The 22,414-nt window shown below is 36.8% G+C and overlaps 1 protein-coding gene across 13 annotated transcripts in view; it reads left to right on the top strand.

Annotated features, from left to right (window-relative positions):
* BIRC6 (baculoviral IAP repeat containing 6) overlaps nt 1-22,414 on the top strand; it is a 209,152-nt gene that overhangs the window by 11,532 nt on the left and 175,206 nt on the right. For all 13 annotated transcript variants that reach the window (XR_011255747.1, XM_069583614.1, XM_069583613.1 and 10 more), the window contains exons 2-3: nt 15,810-15,991; nt 17,915-18,052. Coding sequence is in view for 12 of the 13 variants with exons in the window: in XM_069583614.1 (XP_069439715.1) it covers nt 15,810-15,991; nt 17,915-18,052 (320 nt within the window). In the remaining variant the exon portion in view is untranslated. The remainder of the gene's footprint in view (nt 1-15,809; nt 15,992-17,914; nt 18,053-22,414) is intronic.

Here is a 22,414-nt window from a genome sequence, read left to right as displayed (position 1 = left end):
ATAGTATTTATTCTGTTTAGCCTTAATTTTTTTTGTAAGAAACACCTCCCAAGTTAGTTTCTTTGCTAATAAAACCTACCCCACAGTAAATTAAATTATAAATGAAATTCGCTTGTAAGCAGGACTGTACCAAGGGCCAAATTCATGTTGCTCTCTTTTGTCCTTTTCTGATGTAATGCATTTTTGTTTGATTTTTTTTTTTTTTTAATCAGTTAAGTGCTGTGATACTTTTCACCAAAATGCTACTGCAGCAGGGACAGTTACCTTCTACTGGGAGTATGAGAGGAGGGGGTGAAAAGCAGCTGTAGAGGGCAGAAATGGCTGGGATTATCTACCAGATCAGGTGTTTCATGCCTAAAATGCCTTTGTTTTATGTTGTATTAAGAAAAAAGCTAACTTCTAGAATGTTACATTTTATCTTATTAGAGCTTAGTGGGTTTTTAAAAATATATAATTTTATTAAATTATATGGCTTTGCTGGGTCTTCATTGTTGGGTGGGCTTTTCTCTGGCTGTGGTGAGCAGAGGCCACTAGTTGGGGCGTGTGGTCTTCACTTTGCGGTGGCTTCTCTTGTAGAGCACGGGCTCTAGGGAATGCAGGCTTCAGTAGTTGTGACGCTTGCATGCAGTAGTTGTGGCGTGCAGGCTTAGTTGCTCTGGCATGTGGGATCTTGTGGGACCAGGGTTTGAACTTGTGTCTCCGGCATTGGCAGGTGGATTCCTTACCACTGAGCCACCAGGGAAGCCCTAGAGCTTAGTTTTAATATGTTAAAAAGTTCTTCAAAACTATGAAAAATGATTCATTTATTCAAAAACATTTACTGTGTGTCAAAAATTTATTGTTTGTCAACAAAGTCCTTTCCTAGAGCTCTGGTTTAGTGAAAAGAGGTATATTACACATACATGCAGGTGGTGGTAGACACTATAAGAAGTCAAAACTGATATGAGATGGTGGTGGGTAAAGTTATACTGTGTGGTCTCGGGGGGAGTCTCTCTGAGATGGCCCTTGAGCAGATCCTAGTAATGTGAGAGAGCAGCAAGGCAGGTATCCAAGGGAAGTTTCTGTTGGCTTGTTACTGTAGTATGGGAAAACAGCTGGATGGATTTTCATCATATTTGGATGGAATTTGACTTGCACTGATTTAAAATGTAGATTCAATGAGGAGTGATGAGACTGGTGTGATTACTAGCCTCAGAGAAAGGTGCCATCTCTGTTAAACAAAACAATTTCAAATATGAGCTCCAAATAGAAATTCACAAGGGTACATGTTCCAGTTGTAGAATTGTATTGATTTGTAGCTGAGTTGCTTCTCACATGGGCAACTTTGTGTAGCAACTGGAATTTATATACAGATGATAAAGGGTTTTTATGCAATATCAGATAGGGAAATTAGTCCCCAAATTTTATTTAATTATAGCCAGGTCAAAATCCTGAAGGAAGAATGTGACCTATATATTGTAGACTGGTTGAGAGATTTAACTGTGACAAATTTTCATATATATTGTTCAATTTGTCATAGTTAATTGAATGAAACATATGAAAAGGGCCCCACAGTTTCTTGCAGGGAGTAGTAGTAAGTCCTTAATGATTGAGTCCCATCCATGGAAAGTTTTCAGTGGTGATTATGTTCTCAAAACTTTCTCAGTTGATGTCAGGTAACTTAAGATTTTTTAAAATAAGTGGTCTGGTGACTGTTTTGGATAAAGTGAATAGAGAGAATTGAAACTTTAAATTCTGTATCTTTCAGAGAACCTCTTCCATGTTTAGGTAGATGTTGATTTTCCAGCCTGGAAAAATACTATCCCTGCTTTGTATTTTATCCATTGGCTACTTTTCCTTATGGCCTAGTCACCGAACTTTCCCAGATTTTCTTTGCACCAAGTTCTCTTTTATAGGAATACTCATTTGACTGAATAATACAGTGTATTAGCAACTTTTGTTAAATGATTTTATTTTCAGTAACTTTAATAATATTTTAAAAGCTTTATAAGAGCTGAACTTTAATTTTGGGGTTCCTTGGTGGCTCTGTGTAAAGAATCTGCCTGCCAGTGCAGGAGATGTGGGTGTGATCTCTGGGTTGGGAGGGTCCCCTGGAGAAGGAATGGCACCCACTCCAGTATTCTTGCCTGGAGAATCCCATGGATGAGACATCTGGTGAGCTACAGTCCATAGGCTTGCAAAAAATCAGACACGACTTAGTGACTAAACGACAACAACAAAACGTTAAATTTGTACCCTTTTATTGACTTTGAATTATGTTTGTGTGTTATGGTATAAACTGTTTTAAGCATTGAACTCTGGTGATATCTCAGTGGACATGGGCTTCTACAATGTGTAGTTTCTGTTGGCAAAGATAATATATTTCTGATAATACTTTTCCAGGTTTTGAAGAGATACACATGATTAGTGCATTGATAAAGAGTTGACTGTTTCTTAATGTGGGTGTTAAGGTAACTAAAAAACCCCACAATTTCCTTCCTTTAAAAATTTCCATTTTAAAAATGACTTACCTTATAGGCCATCAGATGTTGTTTAGTCACTAGTTGTGTCTGATTCTTTTGGGAACCCATGGACTGTAGCCTGCCAGGCTCCTCTCTTTGTGGGATTTCCGAGGCAAGAATACTGGAGTGGGTTGCCATTCCCTTCTGCAGGGCATCTTCCCAACTCAGGGATCAAACCCAGGTCTCCTGCATTGGCAGGTGGGTTCTTCACCCCTGAGCCACCTGGGGAAAGAGAAGCGCCTCTATGATTTCATTACCTAGAGATGGCTAGTCTCAGCATTTTGGTGTACAGCAAGTTCTTTTTGCCTTTTTCTATTATTTGTTGTATTTTTATTGTAAGATATGTTATGAACTGTTTCCCCCCTTTACTTTGTTAAAATTCTGCTTTCCTGTGTTTTTATTGTATAATTTAAAAATAAGTTTTGACTAATGATTATAGTAAATGGACTTCTATGTGTGTGTACTAGTAATACATGCATGGATTCACGTAACCATCACCACAGTCAGGATACAGAGCAGTTTCAACACCTGAAAGAGTTCTCTGTGGTATCTCCTTTGGCATCCCTTTGTAGTCAGCCTCCTCCCCACACCTGAACCTTTGGCAATCACTGATCTGTTCTCTCTGCTGTTTTGTCTTTTCCGGAATGTCATGGAAATGGACCCTTTAGTATGTAACTTGTTGACACTGACTTGTGCATAGCATAATGCCTTTGGAAGTCAGGTTGTTGCACGTATCCATCTGTAGGTCGTTCCTTTTCATCGCGAAGTATTCCATCATAAGAATGTGTCGCCATATTTAGTCGATTACTCTTGGGAGGACATGCTTTTGGTAATTATGAATAGAACTATTATAAACATCTAAGTACAGGTTTTTGTGTGAATGAAGGCTTTATGTCTCCAGGGTAAATATGTAGAAGTGGGATTGCATGGCCATGTGGTGAATGTATATTTAACTTCATAAGAAACTGTCAAACTAGTATGGCTGTACCATTATGCATCGCCATTAGACGTTTATGAATTATACTTGCTCTGCATCCTTGCTAGCACTTGGTATTGTTACAAAGTCAGCACTGCTGCTGCTGCTGCTAAGTCACTTCAGTCGTGTCCAACTCTGTGCGATCCCATAGATGGCAGCCCACTAGGCTCCCCCGTCCCTGGGATTCTCCAGGCAAGAACACTGGAGTGGGTTGCCATTTCCTTCTCCGATGCATGAAAGTGAAAAGTGAAAGTGAAGTCGCTCAGTCGTGTCTGACTCTTTGCAACCCCATGGACTGCAGCCTACCAGGCTCCTCCCATGGGTGTTTCCAGGCAAGAGTAATGGAGTGGGGTGCCATTGCCTTCTCCACAGATTGATTGCAATCCTTATCAAAATCCCAGTCACTACTTTTGCAGAAATAGAAAAATCCATTCTAAAATTTGTATGGAATCTCGAGGGACCCCAAATAGCTAGTGTTATTGAAAAAAAGAATGCTGGAGGACTTACACTTCCTGATTTCAAAATTTTTTACTATGGTGCTATAGTAATCAAAACAGTGTGTTTGTGGTTTGGAATAATGAGTACAGAAGTACCCCTTATATAAGTGGTCAAATAATTCTTGGAATGGAGGTCAAGACCATTCTCTTCAAAAAACAGTGCTGAGAAAACTGGATATCCATATGCAAAAGAATGAAGTTCTACCCTTATACAGCCATATTACACCATAGACAAATATTTTCAAAACACCACATACAAAAATTACCTCAAAATGAATCAAAGATTTAAACGTAAGAGCTCCAACTGTTAAGCTCTTAGAAGAAAACAAAGTGTCCTTGGATATGACACCAAAGGCACAGGCATCCGGTGAATGAATAGACAAATTGGATTTCATCAAAATGAAAAACTTTTGTACATTGAAGGACACTATCAACAGAGTAAAAAGTCAGAACCCAGAAAGGGAGAAAATATTTGCAAATCAAATATCCAGAGGTATAGCCAGAAATATTTAGGCAATTATAGAAAACTACAACTCAACAAACAGCAAAAAACAAAGAGCCCGGTTAGATAATGAGCAAAGGATTTAAATAGACATTTCTCCAGAGAAGATAAACAGATGACCAACAACCACATGAAAAGATGCTCAGCACAATTAATCACTAGGCAGATGCAGATCAAAACCATAATGAGGTATCACTTCACACCCATTAGGATGGTTATCTTTGAAAAAGCAGAGTAAGTGTTGGCAAGGTTGTAGAGAGATTGGAACCTTTTTGCTGTGTTGGTGGGAATATAAAATGGTGCAGCCACTGAAGAAAACCGTATGCAGTCCTACATGTAATTTAAAATTACCTTATGAACGTGCAATTCCACATTTGAGTAATACAGTTCTTCAGATAATTAAAAATTACTGTATGAACTCCAATTCCACATTTGAATATTGGGTATAAAGAGTTAAAAGCAGAATCTTGAAGAAATATTTGTGTGCTATGTTCACAGTGACATTATTCCCAGCCACCCAAGTTTAGAAGCCACCCAAGTGTCCATCAGTGGATGAATGTATAGACAAAACATGGTGTATGTGTATAATGAAATATTAGCCTTGAGAAGGGAGGAAATTCTGCCACATAGTGCAGCATGGATGAACGTGGAAGATGTTATGGTCAGTGAAGAAAGAGTAGTGACTCAGGTTCTGTGGGGACAGAAGTGAAGATTAAGTGTCAGTGATGATAAAGTTTCAGTTTTGCAAGATGAAAAGAGGTCTGTGGATGGATAGTGGTAATAGTTGCAAGACATTATGAATGCACTTAATGCCACCGAGCTGTACGCTTAATGGTTAAATGGCACGTTTCTTGTAATGTATAAATTTACAACTTAAGAAACATTAAAAAAAATCAAATGGTCCTGTTTACACAGGTCTGTCTCTGGATTCTGTCCTGTTCCATAGATCTATGTTGTTATCTGTTTGCCTGTAGCACACATTCTTGTGGTACTGTAAATTTTATAGCAGGTCTTAAAGTCATATAATGTGATTTGTCCAACTTTATTCTTTATTGAGATTGTTCTGGCTACTCAGGTTCCTTTGCCTTTTCAGATTATTTGGGATTCAGTTTATATCTCAAAAATGCAGTTGGATTTTTTATTTTAACTCATTATTTTGTATTGGAGTATAGCTGTTGAACAGTGTTGTGACAGTTGGACTCAGGTGGATAGCAAAGGACCCAGCCATGCAGACACATAGATCCATTCTCCCCCAAACTCCCTTCCAATCCAGGCTGCCACGCAACATGGTGCAGAGTTCCATGTGCTGTACAGTAGGTCCTTGACGGCTATCCGTTTTAAACATTCCTGCTGGGATTTTGATTGAAGTAAGTGTTAGTCGCTCAGTCGTGCCCGACTCTTTGCGACCCCATGGACTGCAGCCCACCAGGCTCCTCTGTCCGTGAGATTTTCCAGGCAAGGATACTGGAGTGGGTTGCCATTTGCATTAAATCTATAGAGCAGTTTGGGAGCTGTTCATGTCTTTGCTATGTTGAGTCTATAGCCATGGTTTTATTTAGATCTTTTTGATTTCTTTCACTGATCAGTTGTACTTGTTAGCATACATATTCTCTTTACCTTTTGTTTGATATATATTTTAAGTATTTTATATTTTTAGAGCTCTTGTAAACTAACTGTTAATTTTTTGGGTAAACTTTGTTTTCAGATTGATCATTGCTCATAGATGTAAAATTGATTGATTTTCATGTATTTGTTCAGTGTAGCCTTGCTAAACTTTCTAGTTCTTGGCAGTTTTTGTTTTGATTTTTATTTATTTTTAAAAATTTATTTATTTATGGCTGTGCTGGGTCTTCATTGCTGCATGCCAGCTTTCTCTAGTTGCAGTGAGCAGGGCTGTTCGTTGCGGTGCACAGGCATCTCGTTGTGATGATTCCTCTTGTCGCGGAGCACAGGCCCTAGGCTCACGGGCTTTAGTTGCTCTGCGGCATGTGAAATCTTCACAGAGCAGGATCCCCTGCATTGGCAGGCAACTTCCTATCCACTGTACCACTAGGGAAGTCCTTGTTTGTTTTTTTTTAGATACTTTGGAATTTTCTGCATACATAATCATGTTATCAGTGAATAGGGGCTGTTTGATTTCTTCCTGATGTGTCTGGCCATTCATATCTTACTGCAGTGGCTAGATCTTCCATTAAGATATTAGATAGAATGGTTGGGAGCGTAATATCCTTGTCCTATTCCTGATCTTAGGGGAAAGCCTTCAGTCTTAGCATTAAGTGTTTGATAGTGGTAGACTCTGTAGCTGTCCTTTATCAGATTGAGGAAATTGCCTTTTAACTTGCTGAGGGCTTTTTTTTTTGTTAAATCATGGAAATATGTTGTATTTTGCCAGATGCATCTACTGATTTGACTGTGGTTTTTCTTCTTTAAGAAATTATCATGGTAGCTTACATTGATTGATTTTTGAATACTGAACCAGTTTTGCATTCCTGGGAAAACGCTGTTTGGTCCTGGTGTATTGCTAAACTCCATTTGCTTTTATTTTGTTGAGGATTTTTGCACAGTTTCCATAAGGGATAATGGTATGTAGTTTCTTTTTTTGTCCTTTTTCTAGTTTTTGATATCAGGTTAGGTTAGGCTTCTTAAAAGGGGTTTGGAAGTGTTCCTCTTTTTCTGTTTCCTGAAAAAGATTGTGTAGAATTGGTGTTACTTTTTAAATTCCCCAGTGAAATCAGGTAAGCCTGGAGATTTCTTTGAAAAGTTTTAAACTAGGAATTCACTTTCCTTAATGCAGATTATCTGTTTCATTTTGAATAATTTGGCAGTTTGTGGTTTTTATGGAATTTCACCTTTATTTTCTAATTTATGCATATTGATCTGTTTATATTATTCCTCAGTTATCTTTTTAACATTTGTAGTGTCAGATTTAAATATTCTGACAACACAAGTTGTCACATTTATGTACGTAGAGTTGTTCATAGTATTCTTTTATTTATCATTTGATGTCTGCAGGCTCTGTAGGCTAGCTCCTCTTTCATTTGGTGGTGTTGGTAATTTATATCTTCCGTTCTTCTTTGGCGCTCTTGCTAGAGCTTTATCAATCTCATCGATCTTTTCAAAGAACTCATTTTTGCTTATATCGATTTTTCCATATTGGTTTTCTAGTTTTACTTTTGCATTGACTTCCACTATTAACCTTTATTATTTCTTACCTTTTCTTTGTTTTGGATTTGTTCTTCTGGTTTTTTTAAGTAGGAAGCTTAGGTTATTGATTTAAGGCCTTTTTCCCCACTCCAATATAAACATTCAAGTCCTATAAGTTTTACTCTAATCACTGTTTTAGCTTCAGATGACTTATTTTGATAACTATGTTTTCATTCTTTTTTGGATGTGGAGAGCTGTGCTACAGCTTGAGGGATCTCAGTGTTCCCCAGCCAGGGGAACAGCAGTGAAAGTGCCATATCCCGAACACTAGACCATCAGGGAACTCCCTCATTTTCATTCTTTTAAAAATGTTTTCTGAGTTACTTTAGACTTCATTGGCCTAAGAATTGCTTAGGAGTATGATGTTTAATTTACAAGTATTTAGAGGTTTCCCATTATGTTTCAGTTACTGATTTCTACTTGAATCCATTGTGGTCATTTTGTTTGTGGTCAAACAAAAACATAGTTCTTGTTTGTTTCATTGAAGTATAGTTGTTTCACAATGTTGTGTTAATTTCTGCTTCTGTTGTTGTTCTGTCTCTAACTCATGTCTGACTGTTCGTGACCCTATGCACTGCAGCGTGCCAGGCTTCCCTGTCTATCACTGTCTCCTGGAGTTTACTCAAACTCATGTCCATTGAGTCAGTGATGCCTTCCAACCATCTCATCCTCTGTTGTTCCCTTCTCCTCTTGCCCACAGTCTTTGCCAGCATCCGACTTTTCCAGCGAGTTGACTCTTCACATCAGGTGGTCTCAAAGTATTGGAGCTTCAGTTTCAGCATCAGTCCTTCCAATGAATATTCAGAGTTGATTTCCTTTAGAATTGTCTTGTTTCCTTGCAGTCCAAGGGACTCTCAAGAATCTTCTCCAACACCACAGGTCAAAGGCATTGATTCTTTGGTGCTCAGCCTTCTTTATGGTCTAACTCTCACATCTGTACATGACAACTGGAAAAACCATAGCTTTGACTATATGGACCCTTGTTAGCAAGGTGTTTTTTCTGCTTTTTAATACACTGTCTAGGTTTGTCACAGCTTTCCTTCCAAGGAGCAGGTGTCTTTTGATTTCATGGCTTCAGTCATTGTCCGCAATAATTTTGGAGCCCAAGAAAATAAAATCTGTCACTATTTCTACTTTTCCCCCATCTATTTGCCATGAAACGATGGGACTGGATGCCATGATCTTAGTTTTTTGAATGTTGAGTTTTAAGCTAGCTTTTTCACTCTCCTCTTTCACCTTAATCAAGAGGCTCTTATAGTTTCTCTTGCTTTTTGCCATTAAAATGCCAAAAAATGGCACTTTTTTTGCCATTAGAGTTCCATAAAAGCAAAGTTTCTCTTTGCTTTTTGCGTGCGTATCTGAGGTTGCTGATATTTTTCCCCAGAATCTTGATTCCAGCTTGTGATTCATCCAGCCCAGCATTTTGCATAATGTACTCTGCATGTAAGTTAAATAAACAGGGTGACAGTATACACCTTGACATACTCCTTTCCCAATTTTGAACTAGTCCATTGTTTCACGTCCGGTTCTAACTGTCACTTCTTGTCCTGCGTACAGGCTTCTCGGGAGACAGGTAAGGTGGTCTGGTAAGTGATTCGGTTATACATATGTATGCATTCTTTTCTTTTATATTCTTTCCCAGTAGGACCTTGTTGTCTATCCATTCTGTATATAATAGCTAACATCTGCTACCTTGCTCTGTTGTCAACCTCTTGCTCTGTCCCTGTCCCAGCCCCGTCCCCCTTGGCAACCACAAGTCTGTTCTCTGTCCGTGAGTCTGTCTCTCTTTTGCACTTAGGTTCATTTCTGTCACATTTTAGATTACACATGTAAGTGATATCACATAACATCTTGTCTTTCTCTTTCTGACTTCACTTAGTATGATAATCTCTAGTTGCACCCTTGGTTGCTGCAAATGACGCTGTTTTGTTCTTTTTAATTGTTAAGTAATAGTCCATTATATATGTATGTATCACATGCTCTTTATCCATTCATCTGTTGATAGACATTTAGGTTGTTTCCATGTTTTGGCTACTATGAATAGTGCTGCTTTGAACATTGGGATGCATGTATCTTTTTGAATAAGAATTTTGTCTGGATATATGCCCAGGACTGGGGTTGCTTGATCATAGAGTAATTCTCCTTTTAGTTTTCTAAGGAACCTTCATACTGTTTTTCATAGTGGCTGTACCAACTTAAATTGCCACCAGCGGTGAGGCGGTTTCCCTTTTGTCCATGCCCTCTCCAGCATTTCTTATTTGTAGACTTCTTTATTTATTTTTTAAACTTCCTTTTTTTTTTTTTTTAAGATTTTGTATATTTGGCTGCATGGGGTCTTAGTTCCCTGATCAGGGATTGAACCCATGCCCCCTGCGTTGGAAGTGTGGAGTCTTATTAACCACTGGACCACCAGGGAATTCCTGTAGACTTTTTAATGATGGCCATTCTGATCCGTGTGAGTTGGCATCTTATTGTAGTTTTGATTTGCATTTTTTTCAATAATTAGTGATGTTGAACATCTTTTTTATGTGCTTATTGGCCATCTGTATTTCTTTTGAGAAATGTCTGTTAAGGTCTTTTGCCCATTTTTGGATTGGGTTGTTTGTTTTTTGTTGTTGCCTTGTATATGAGCTGTTTGTATGTTTTGGAGATTAAGGCCTTGTTGATTGCATCATTTGAAAATATTTTCTCCTAGTCCGTAGGCTGTCTTTTTGTTTTGTTTATGGTTTCCTTTGCTGTGGAAAAGCTTATAAGTTTGATTATGTCCCACTTTTTATTTTTGCTTTTATTTCTGTTGCTTTGGGAGACTGACTGAAGAAAACATTGGCACGATTTATTTATGTCGGAGTATGTTTTGCCTATGATCTCTTCTAGGAGTTTTATGGTGTTATGTCTTATATTTAAGTATTTAAGCCATTTTGAGTTTGTTTTTGTGTATAGTGTGAGGCTGTGTTCTAACTTCATTGATTTACACGCGATTGTCCAGTTTTCCCAATACTACTTGCTAAAGAGACCGTCTTTTTCCTATTGTATATTCTTACCTCCTTTGTCAAAGATTAATTGACCAGAGATATGTAGGTTTATTTCTGGGCTCTCAGAGAACATACTTTTATTTCTTTTATATTAAGGTCTGTTTTATGATCCAGGATACAATATTATCTTGATTAATTTTCAGTGTGCTCTTGAATGTGCATTCTACTGATGATAGGTGGCGTATTTTAAAAATGTCATTGGTTGATGGTGTTCAGTTTCTCTATATCTATGTTCGTTTTCTGTCTACTAGTTCTATCAGTTACTGAAAGTTGAAGTCTTCAGCTGTAATTATGGATGTCTGTTTCTCCTTTCAGTTCTTGTTAATTTTTGCTGAATGTATTTTTAAGTTGTGTTAGGTGTATGTATATATTTAGGATTGCTTCATGAATTGACTCTTTTATCATGTAATGTCCTCATTTATCCCTGGTGATTTTCTTTGTTCTGATCTTTGTCTCATCTAAATATGACGATTCCGTGTTTCTTTGATTAACATTTACGTGATATATCTTTTTTCCATCTTTTTACCCTTTTAGAATGATAAAAGTTTCTTTGCATGTGTGTTTTAAATTTCAGTTTGTCTTTTCATTGGCGTACTTAGCCATTTTTGATTAATGAATAGTTGAAGTTTGGTTTAGATGCTCCATTTTATTATTTGTTTCCTCTTTTTTTCTCTTTCTGCTCTTTTGGCTTGATTTTTTTTTTTTAACCTTATCCGTTGCTTTTGTGTGTTTTCATAGTTACTTGAAGGATTGCAATATATATTTTCCTCAGTCTATTTAGAATCAGTATTTTACCACTTTAAGTGGAATGTAGAAACAATACCACCCTATTGTACCCTCCTCTTTTAAGTTATAATTGACTTATTATATATATGTGACATTGAAGAGTATCAGACATTGTAGGAATTTTTGCTTTCAGTTACCAAATACATTTAAAAGACTGAGTTGGAGAATTATCATTTATTTACCCAGATATTTACCATTTCTGTAGCTCTTCCCTCATTCTTGATACTCTGTTTCTGAAATAATTTCCCTTTTCTTTGATGAACTTCTTTTTGTGATTCTTTCTGAGCAGGTTTGCTGGCAAAATTTCTACTTAGTGTTCCCTCATCTGAGAATGTCTTTATTTCACCTTCATTCTTGATGGATTTTTTTTTTTGTTGAATAGAATTTCTTTTTTGCAATACTTTAAAAATTGTTCAATTCCAAGTAAAGTCCATGATTTTAAAATGATAAACGTGCTTTTATTGTAGCTATTACTTACCTGTATGTAACATATCCTCTGGTTGCTTTCAAGATTTTTCTTTGTTAGTTTTAAGTTTCAGCAGCTTTTTGTGTATGGCTGTGAATTTTTAACTTATTATTTTTGTGAAATTTCTCCTGCTCCCAAAGTAAATCTGTACTAATGCAAGTCATTAGTGTCAGTCAGGAATCTGCAAACTATGGCCTGCCACCTGCCTGTCTCCTGATTTTATAAATAAATGCTACTAGAACACATCTACATCCATTTATTTACTAAAATCAAGTAAATAAATGTTTCTTTTGTTGAGTAATTGTGAGAAAAGACCTTAAATACTATTTGATCTTTTTATAAGAAGTTTGCTGATAATCTGGTATAGTTGGAGGAAATTTGAGTGTTTCTTATGAGGCCTTAAATACTATTGATCTTTTTATAGGAAGTTTGCTTATATCTGGTATAGCTGGAAGAAATTTGAGTGTTTCTTCTGTTAAATTTTCTGCTTGAATTTCTTTTAAAACTTTATCAGTGTAGGGTTCAAAGTAATTTTACAATTGTCTTCTAACAAGGTACAACATATGGTATAGAATGGGTCTAAGAGTTTTTCCCCTCTATATAAAAACTGAAAAATGACTTCTTAGCTGATTTTCCTCAAAAACTTATAACATTAGTTAAGCATGGCTCTTCTTTCTTTGAGAAACTTATTTTCAGATGTTTTAAACTCATAGGGCAAATAAACTACAAATTTCTGCTTATTTTAAAGGTAGCCTTGGAAGTTTAAATATAGGTTATAAGTTTTTGTTAAAATTAATGTTATTTGCAGCATTAAAATTTGTTGACAGTGTTCCATAGTAATACTTCCAAAACCATGAAACAAAGCAATATAAATGAAAGTATAATTTAACATATAGTTTCATACAAGATTTTGAAAAGATATTTTCTTACTGAGAGCTCAGACATTAGGTTTCTTAGTTTCTTCATCTCTTTTATGAACCTTTATGCACTTAAAATTGTTATTCTTATAACTGAAAATAAATGTTGATTTTTACCTCCCATTGTGAAACCTATCTTTTATTTATTTATTTTTTTTGCTGTACATATACTCAGTTCTGGGTCACGCTTTAGCACACATGGATTTCATTTTTTTCCCAAATTAGAGCATTTGTGTCCTTGGTCTTATTTTTTGTCAGGTAAAAAAGACTTGCTCGAACGTGTTAAGACAATGAAAAGTTCCCTAAAACGTTCTTTGTTCACTGAAAGATATTTTTTCTTCACAGAAATCTAGAACTTGTTTAGGGGTAGATGTAAATAAAATCTTGAGCATACTATGCGACTACATTAACAGGGCTCTTTTTCTTGAAATAGAGTTCTCAGGCTGAGTAAAAGATTCAGAGAAAGAGTCTGTGATGGGTTGTATAATCTTCCCTCAGAATTCATGTTCTCATGGGAACCTCAGATTGTGACCTTATTTAGAAACAGGGTCTTCGCAGGTGCAATTAGTTAAAAAGAGGTCATATGAGCTCAAAGAGCCTTTAGGGTAGGGTAGTGTGACGGATAATCAGTTTACTGCCTTCTGCTGTGCAGTGCAGCAAGTCACTGCTTACAAATGGCCTTTTGTAACTCAGGTCAAAATTACTGGGAATGGACTCATCTGAATAAACATGGTCCTATTATATGCTCTGTGGGCCTGAAAGACTTCTGAAGTCATTGCCAATAAGGCTGGTTTGGTCACTGTGCATTACTTTGAGTGCTGATATTATATAGTGTAAGAAATATAAAAAGGTGTGTTTGGGTTTTTTTTTTTTGTCATGATCTATTGAATTCTGGGGTTGCATGGAAACCCAGTTGAAAACCCTGGTGTAGATTTTCACATTTTATACCTCTGTAAAAGTTTTCACAAAATAATGGTTTTTATAGTTCTTTACCTAATGACCTATCCCTAAAACAAAACAGTTTGTAGTTGGTTTTTTTTTTTTTTAATTTTACAGTTATGTGTGGGAGGCATGGCACATATGGGAAATCCCTGCCTTCTGCTGAATTTTCTTGTGAACCAAAAACCTCTATAAAAAAAAGGAATAGTCTGTTTTAAAATTTGAAACTATCTTTACAGGTTCCTACGTAATTTTACTGAGTTCCTATAATTTGTATGATTTCTTGTGGTTTTACCTAGAGATGAGAAGTGGTAGGTAAATATTCCTGTTTTATTGTATTGCAGAGATTATTTTTCTATATGCTGACATACATTTCAAACCAATAGATCTGAGAATGAACTATAGAAATTCTATGAATTTTTCTTTGTTTTATGTAGATGATGAATAAGTTTCTAATAGTTTTGTAATGCCTCCAAGATGAGAGAGCTATAATAATCTGAGATTAAGAAAACTAACCCTAATATTCATTGATTATAACATGTTTTATAGTTGTCCTAGACATTGATGAGTAGGACCCTGGTCTATATCTTTGCTGTTTTTGTATTACTGCGCAGTAGCAGTGCTGAGATCAGGAATGTTCTGTAGACTTATGGTGGGAGTTTAGAATAAGGTGTACTGACTGGTGGCAGAATTACATGTCCACAGAGAAGTTTCTTCACTAGTACAATTAAATTTTACAGTTGATAATTTTTTTTCAAGTCTTTTTATAGAGGCTGTATTCATGACAGTGTTTAACATTAGTCTTCTTATAAATTAAAATGTAGAAATCAGTGTTATCTTTTCCAAATTGTGCTTTTTGGTTTTACTTTTAAAGCTTCCGTGTTTTACTATCGTTTGTAATACTCCTTGAAATTCTGCTCTTATTTTATTCTGATAAATTTTATAGTTAGTATATTCATTTTCTATTAAAATACTCTTCTGATACTGATTCAGCAGAAACTTCAGAGGACATTGATCTTCAGTAATAGTTGACTGTGGCTTTTCAGTAGTAGTTGAACTAAGACGCTTGACTAGTTCTCTTAGGTTATAGCCATCTTCCACAATTTTATCTCAGACATGTATGTGTGTGTACTCAGTCGTGTCCGACTGTTTGCAACTCCACGGACTATAACCTGCTAAACTCCTCTGTCCATGGGATTTCCCAGGCAAGAATACTGGAGTAGGTTGCCATTTCCTCCTCTAGGGAGCCTTCCCGACCCAGGGATTGAATTTATGCCTCTTCTGTCTTCTGCATTGGCAGAAGGATTCTTTACCACTAGCGCCACTTGGGACTGGGAAGCCATCTTCCCACCTGGGAAGCATATCTTAGGTATAAAAGCCCAAAAGAACTTTTGAGGTCATTACCTAGAAACTGTCCACATTGACTTTATGCTTAATGACTTTTGTAGGGGAAGGGGGGAAAGATGTAAAACGATACTGAATATTTATTTATTTTAATTACAGTATAGTTGATGTACAATGTTGTGTAGTATTGGATGTTTAAATTTTTTTCCAAAACAAATTATTTTGAAGTAGTGTAATACAGAGAACTTCCCTATAACCTTTGCTAAGGTCCACTAATTTTAATATTTTAAATATTATACCACATTTGATTATCATTCCCTCATGTATACATTCATACTACTTTTGCTCACTTGTGAATAGGTTGCATATATCATATCCTTTTGTCTTTTACTATTTCTGTGTTTATTTCTAAGAACAATGATACTTGCTTTCATAACAGCAATGAAGTTTTCAAGTTCTGATAATTTCATCTTGTTACTTTAAGCTACAGTACATATTCCAATTTAATCAGTTCTAATAATGCCCTTTAGAGAATCTTTTTCTAGTCAAAGATTATATAAGGTATTTAGTTGCCATGTAAGCATTTATTTTAAAAGATCTATTGGTCTTAACATCTTCAGTGTTGAATTTTTGTTCTTTTAACAGCTAAACCAGGTGGACAGGTGAAATGTCAGTATATTTCTGCCGTGGATAAAGTTATTTTTGTGGATGATTATGCAGTGGGGTGTAGGAAGGACCTTAATGGAATCTTGTTGTTAGACACTGCTCTGCAAACTCCAGTTTCAAAGCAAGATGATGTGGTTCAGCTTGAATTACCTGTCACAGAGGTAAGTTGAAATAAGTGTCAGTATGCTTTTCTACTTAATGTAGTTTCAGACTTACTAGTCGTTAAATGGAATTAGATTGTCCTTTGAGGATATTATCTACGTACCCCTATAAAAACAAGGAATTGTGAATTGTACAGGTTAAACCACTTTAACAGAAACCCCAAAATACAGTGGCTTAAACAAGATAATTTTTTTCTAGTAACAGTACAAGGCCAAGTATAGGGACAGCTTTGCTTACTGCAGCACTTAGCTTCCATCTCTTGAGTCCGAGACTGTTGCTTCAAGTCTCATTACTTCCCAGTTTTAGGGAAAGGGAGGACAAAAGGCCGGGGAGCACACTGGCATTACCTGCCCTTCCTTTCCTCCTTTCCCTTTTACCTCCCTCCCTCATCCTTTCCTTCTCTCTGTAGCCCCTCCTTCATTTTTCTTGTTCTGTTCTACAAACTGTTTCACATGTGCCCTTTTCATATTCAGTTAATTCATTGGCCAGAATTTAGTCATATGGCCACGTTAAGCTGAGGTGGTTTTTTTCTTTAATATTAAAAAAGAAGAAATAAATATTAATGGACAACCTGTAATCTTGGCTATGTAACATGTGTCTTAACAATTCCAGATTAAAATTTCAACATACATATTTTTTGTGTTACATATTTATTAATTAATGTATAAGTGTATCCTAACTTAAATCCTTTTGTGTATGTTGATATTCATATCATATAATTTAAAACTATATTTTTCAGATTTATCAGACTTTAAATCATCTTAAAAATATAAGAGATTATAATGTATTCCCCCTAAAAGTGAGATATTATTTCTGTCTTTATCCCAGTTTGTTGATTATTAACTGTTTTGTGTTTGGTGGATTGAAATGATTAGTTGATAAAATCAATGTAGCTTATTTCCCATTTTTAAGACATGCAAAGTGTTACTGTGTGGGTCAGTGTCATATCACAGTCATCTAGTATGTTAATATTGAAAGCATTTGCTGAAATTCTGAGCTCTGAAAACAGAGTAGCCATCTTTTTGTCATAAGAATATCTCGATCTGGGGGCATGTTAAAATTTTTGGACAGAAAATTAATTAGTTCTACTTGTATTGAATATTTTTTCCCCTCCTACTTTAAGGAAATTAGACCTGGTGATATCTTAATAAAGCTGATATCTTCTATACATTGTAGTGTACAGTGTAGGAACTACAGAATTATAATAAAATAGTTGAACATTTATGTAAAATGGACTCTGAAGTCAATATTTAGCTAGATATTTAGCCAACTTCTGCCACCTCTTCCACCTTGCCAGCTTGTGATGTCTGTTGCTGCTTTTCTGTCTTTTTACACAAATAATTATAGTTGTCTTGTTCATGTAATACTGTTTGTAGTTCTTCCACCATCCCAGGTACCCTTTCCTGCGTCACATTGGTTTCTCACTGTCTTGCCTAAAGTATGTGGTCCTGGGTTTGGTTGGATTAGTGTGGATGTGTTCTTTTCCATATATTGACCATATGTTTCTGTTAATGTAGTTCATATTGAATATGTGGGTAACAATGCAAAGGGCTTTTTAAAAATTACCTGATGATTTAATGAGTGATAAAGCTCACTGAGGGACTTTACATTTGTCTTTAACTTTTTATCTCTTTTATTTTTGTTTATAGTTTCAGCTTGTCCAGTTTTTTCTGTCTGGCTTTGGTTTATAAAAACTTCCATGTATGGAGACTTTACTGTGTGGTACTATGCTGAGTACATTGCTATATCTCATTTAATTTTGTAACAGCCTTGCAAATCATTATTTTGTTAGCTAAGATTGTTTAAAAAAAGTAGAAGTAGTAAATTTTCATATAGTACCTTTCAGAATTAGAATATTTGTGTAAGAATCTGAATTAAACATTTTTGGTATGGTTAATCTTTTGTGATCTTTTTTTATTTAGGCACAACAACTCTTATCGGCATGTTTAGAAAAGGTAGATGTTTCTAGTACAGAGGGTTATGATTTGTTCATCACACAGCTCAAAGATGGTTTGAAAAATACATCTCATGAGACTGCAGCAAACCACAAAGTTGCTAAGGTAAGAAGTTAAAAAAAAATTACTTTGTTTAGGGTTATAACAGAAAGAACATTTCCATACTTTTGCCTTTCTCTGTTCTTCCTTGCACTGATGACTATGGTGGGAGATAGGGCTTTGAATTAAATCCTTGGCTATATTTCATTAATTCTTCTGCATTTTTCTTTTAAGATTGTAAAAAAATTATAAATGTAATACATATACAATTTTTATATTGAAGCATATAAAGTAGAAGCTGTTTTCTAAAACAATTTTGCCTTTGTAAGTATCTTTCTCAAGTGCGGTTGAAATTATACTACAGTGCTGTGGTGTACTGTTTGGACTGCTTAGTCTGTTTGGACTGCTGTGATGAGTGGAACTTCTTTTGGTAAAGTCCTTCTTTCTGGGATATAGCTGGTACCTTCTCATTGTGTCCTTATATGGTGAAAAAGGCAAGGGATCTCTCTGGAGCCTTTTATAAAAGAGGGTTCCACCCTCATGACCTAATCACCTTCCTTCCAAAGGCCCTACCTGCTAATAGACTCCCCCTTTGGGTTAGAATTTCGGCAGATGGATTTTGCGGGGTCACAAGCATTCAGATTATAGCATATACCTTGCTTTTGTTCATTGAAGAATGTATATTGAGGATATTTTCTTATCAGTGCTCATATATCATCTGCATTCTTCCTAATATTTATATTGAAGTATATTTTATAAATTCACCATGATTTTATGAATCTTAATTCCATTAGTGGAACGTTTTATTTAGTAAAAACAGAAACCATGTTGTGTGTTTCAGCATTGTGAGAAATTGACTTAATATGTGTGTGAGAACCAAAAAAGTGAAAACAAAACCCTGAGGTAACACAGATGCTAACTGTGGGAAGCAGGACTCATTTTGGTCTGAAGGAACAGGATGTTCAGGTTTTAGAACCTAGATCCTTAAAAACTTAAGAAAAGAGCCTCTTGGATCTGGGACTTCGGACTCCTGAGGTGGAGTTGTTATCCAGTAGGTGCCTCAGGAGCTTGGAGCTTGGAGCCTGATGGACTGAGACTCAGAGTTCTGAATGGGGGTGCTACTCGGCTGATGCTAGTGCCTCTGAGGGAGATATGTGAGACTGGTCCTCGGAGTGCTAAGAAAACAGAACAGAAAAACTTCTGAAGATCAGAGGAGTCAGCTGCTGCCACCAGATCCTTTGCTAACATGATGTTGACAGCAATGACAAGTAATTTAGCAAGAAGCAAGTCTTTTTCCCCTATCATGCTTTCCAGTTTCCATCCTGTGTTCCTTTGTCAGAACTTGACAGTCAGGAAACTAGTTGGTAAAGAAGAAATAATAGTTTATAGTATCCCAGCCCCAATATGACCGAGAAGAGAGGAAAGGGTAGGTTTGGACCTGAGAGACAGTAGCTTAACAACTGGCACAGTCTGCTCCTTTGGCTACTCATCATCTCCATACATACCATCTATACATGTTTGAACTTTCATGCAACAAAAATCTTATGCTTTTACTTAACAAGAGGCTCTGTTCCTAAAAGGAAAATGAAGATTTGTCTCACCCTGTCCCCAGAACAGGCAGACACAAAGTTTCAAAAGATATTTTATCCATCTGTAGGTGATATTCGCTACTCTTAAAATTTATAGTTTCAAGTGTTTAGGTAACAGAGCTGTGCTACCTAATCACTAAACCTAAATTAAACCCATCTAAACCTAAACACTAAATTAACTACAACAAAAAATTCTTCTGTAAAATAATGACTTACCTCTCTATGTCTTTATCTAAATCTTCATCCATCTATCATTTATGTAATGAGAAATATATAGTTACCATATCTCTCAGTTCTATAATTGTGTATAATAGAAAGATGATATTCTTGATATTTACAGTCTCCTTCTCCTAGCTATTCCATGCTCCCTTTGTCCTTAACTAGCAATGTTAAGGTCAGGTGTCTTTATACTGTCAAGTGACCTAAGTCTTCACTCTTGCAGGATTCAGATCCTTTGTAGTGCTGTGCTAAGTTGTTGTAATTGTCCTTTCACTCTTGTATATTGGATGTGGAAGAGCTTAGAGGCACCCTGGAGAATCTCTTGGATTGTAATTAAATTCTCCTTACTTCCATCAATCCAGTTTCCCTTGTCAGTTTTAATCATATTAACCAGCAGAATTACCACCCACTTTGTCTGATGATTCCGCGACAAGTTATTGTTGTACAGTGTGATTTTTTTTTTAAGGTATACAGTATAATGATTTAATGTATATTGTTGTTCAGCTGCTAAGTCTATTCTGATTGATTCTTTGCGACCTCATGGACTTCAGCACAGCAGGCTCCCCTGTCCCTCCACTATTTCCTGGAGTTTGCTCCAACTCATGTCCATTGAGTCGGTGATGCCATCCAACCATCTCATCCTGTCACCACCTTCTTCTTTTGCATTTAGTCTTGCCTAGCATCAGTGGAGAAGGCAGTGGCATCCCACTCCAGTACTCTTGCCTGGGAAAATGGACGGAGACGTCTGGTAGGCTACAGTCCATGGGGTCGCTAAGAGTCGGACACGACTGAGTGACTTCACTTTCACTTTTCACTTTCATGCATTGGAGAAGGAAATGGCAACCCACTCCAGTGTTCTTACCTGGAGAAACCCAGGGACGGGGGAGCCTGGTGGGCTGCTGTCTATGGGGTCGCACAGAGTCGGACACAACTGAAGTGACTTAGCAGCAGCAGCAGCAGGGTCTTTTCCAATGAATTGGCTCTTTGCATCAGGTGGCCAAAGTATTGGAGCTTCAGTTTCAGCATCAGTCCTGCCAATGAACATTCTGGGTTGATTTCCTTTAGGATTGACTGGTTTGATCTCAGTGACAAGAGGAACCCAAGATTGCTGGTTAGCAGTGTTAACACCTAATTCAGTGCAACCATTGTTGTACCCTTGGTGGAACATTCCTTCCTTGTCACAAGACCTCTAGAGCCTAAAGCTTAAAAAAAAAAAGCTGGAAATGGATTATTAAGTATAATAGCAACCCTGCTGAGAGAAGCTATATTATGTGTTTTTTGTTGATTAAAAGCATATACATAATCCTGTAATGTTAGAATTCCAGACTTTTAAGCATCTCTCCCAATTAGTACTGAAAATGAGTCTTTGGAAGGGCCCACACCTTTTTGTCAGGTCATCTCCTTCTGTAAGACACCATAGTAAGACAGTTCAGTTTCATGGGGCAAGAGCCCATTGTTGCCCCTACCTCTTCTACTGCCTCCAAACCTCCAAGCCCTTCCCCCCACCTTTGAAGTGCTTTCTTACTGAGAAGCAAAAAGCAAAGTTATATAGACTACTTTCTAGTGGTTTAATATTATGGCAGAAGCATTGTGGGCAGAACAGTTAAATGCACAGTCAGAATACGTATCTACAGTAAAGACAAATTGCTGTCCAATCCATAATGGAAGAAATCTAATATAATCAACCTGCAGTAAGGTAATTGGCTGGTTCTTCTGGAAAACGTGTCCCATTGGTGGCTCAACTTTGGTATCTGCTATTGGCAGGCCTGCAGTTAGCCTGCTTAGTCTTGATGAGAGCAAGTTCATGCTGGACCTGTGCACACCCTCTCTCTTTTACCATGGCATTTTGCATATAGATTCGTTGAGCAAGCGCTGGAGTGGTTATGGCAAAAGAGTGAGTGGCATTCATATACTGTGTATAATTTGCCCATTTCCTCTATAATGGATGCCTTTTGATAAGCATTCACATATTTCACAAATATTTTCATACTGTGTTTATTTGGAGAGGTCTGTCCATAGACCTTTACCCTTGACTTCCTTGTTAACAGTCTTCCAATCCTGATCTTTCCAGATGTCTGAACATCTAGCCAAAATGTTAGCCGTTGTCCATTAATCAGTGAGGACCTTTACTTCTGGTCACCTCTCAATCCAGACAAAGAGAACAGTCCAATGTACTGGCTGAACTTCTGCCCACTGAAAAGATTTGCCCTCATCCCTGTCCTGATTGGGACTGTGGTGCTACAGCCATCCACTTTGGTACGGCACTTTCATAATGTGAGAACCATCTGTATGTCAGATCTAAAGGTTTTCTTCCTCAATTATCCCATCATAGGGAGTTCCTTGTGAAGCCATCAGTGTGGAATGAGAAAGGAGCTGTTGTCAGAATAGGTATTGTAGAAATCTCAGCTCCTTGATTATTCAGCTGGTTCAAAATTGAATTGCCTTTTGGACTTTCTCAAGATTGGTTTCTTATAAACCTCTTAAGGAATACTAGCCCTCACGCCCAGTAATATGGTTTGGTGTATCAGGTAGCACCTAGTTTGTGATGGCCAGCTCTGACTGCATGCACACTTGTCCCATGGGTAGACACATTTTTATGAGAACTAACTACTGAGAGGCC

The sequence above is a fragment of the Ovis canadensis genome, chromosome 3 (genome assembly GCF_042477335.2).
Source record: "Ovis canadensis isolate MfBH-ARS-UI-01 breed Bighorn chromosome 3, ARS-UI_OviCan_v2, whole genome shotgun sequence".
Taxonomy (NCBI): Eukaryota; Metazoa; Chordata; class Mammalia; order Artiodactyla; family Bovidae; genus Ovis; species Ovis canadensis.
Note: the sequence above shows the minus strand (reverse complement) of the source record. Positions and strands in the feature narration are given on the sequence as shown.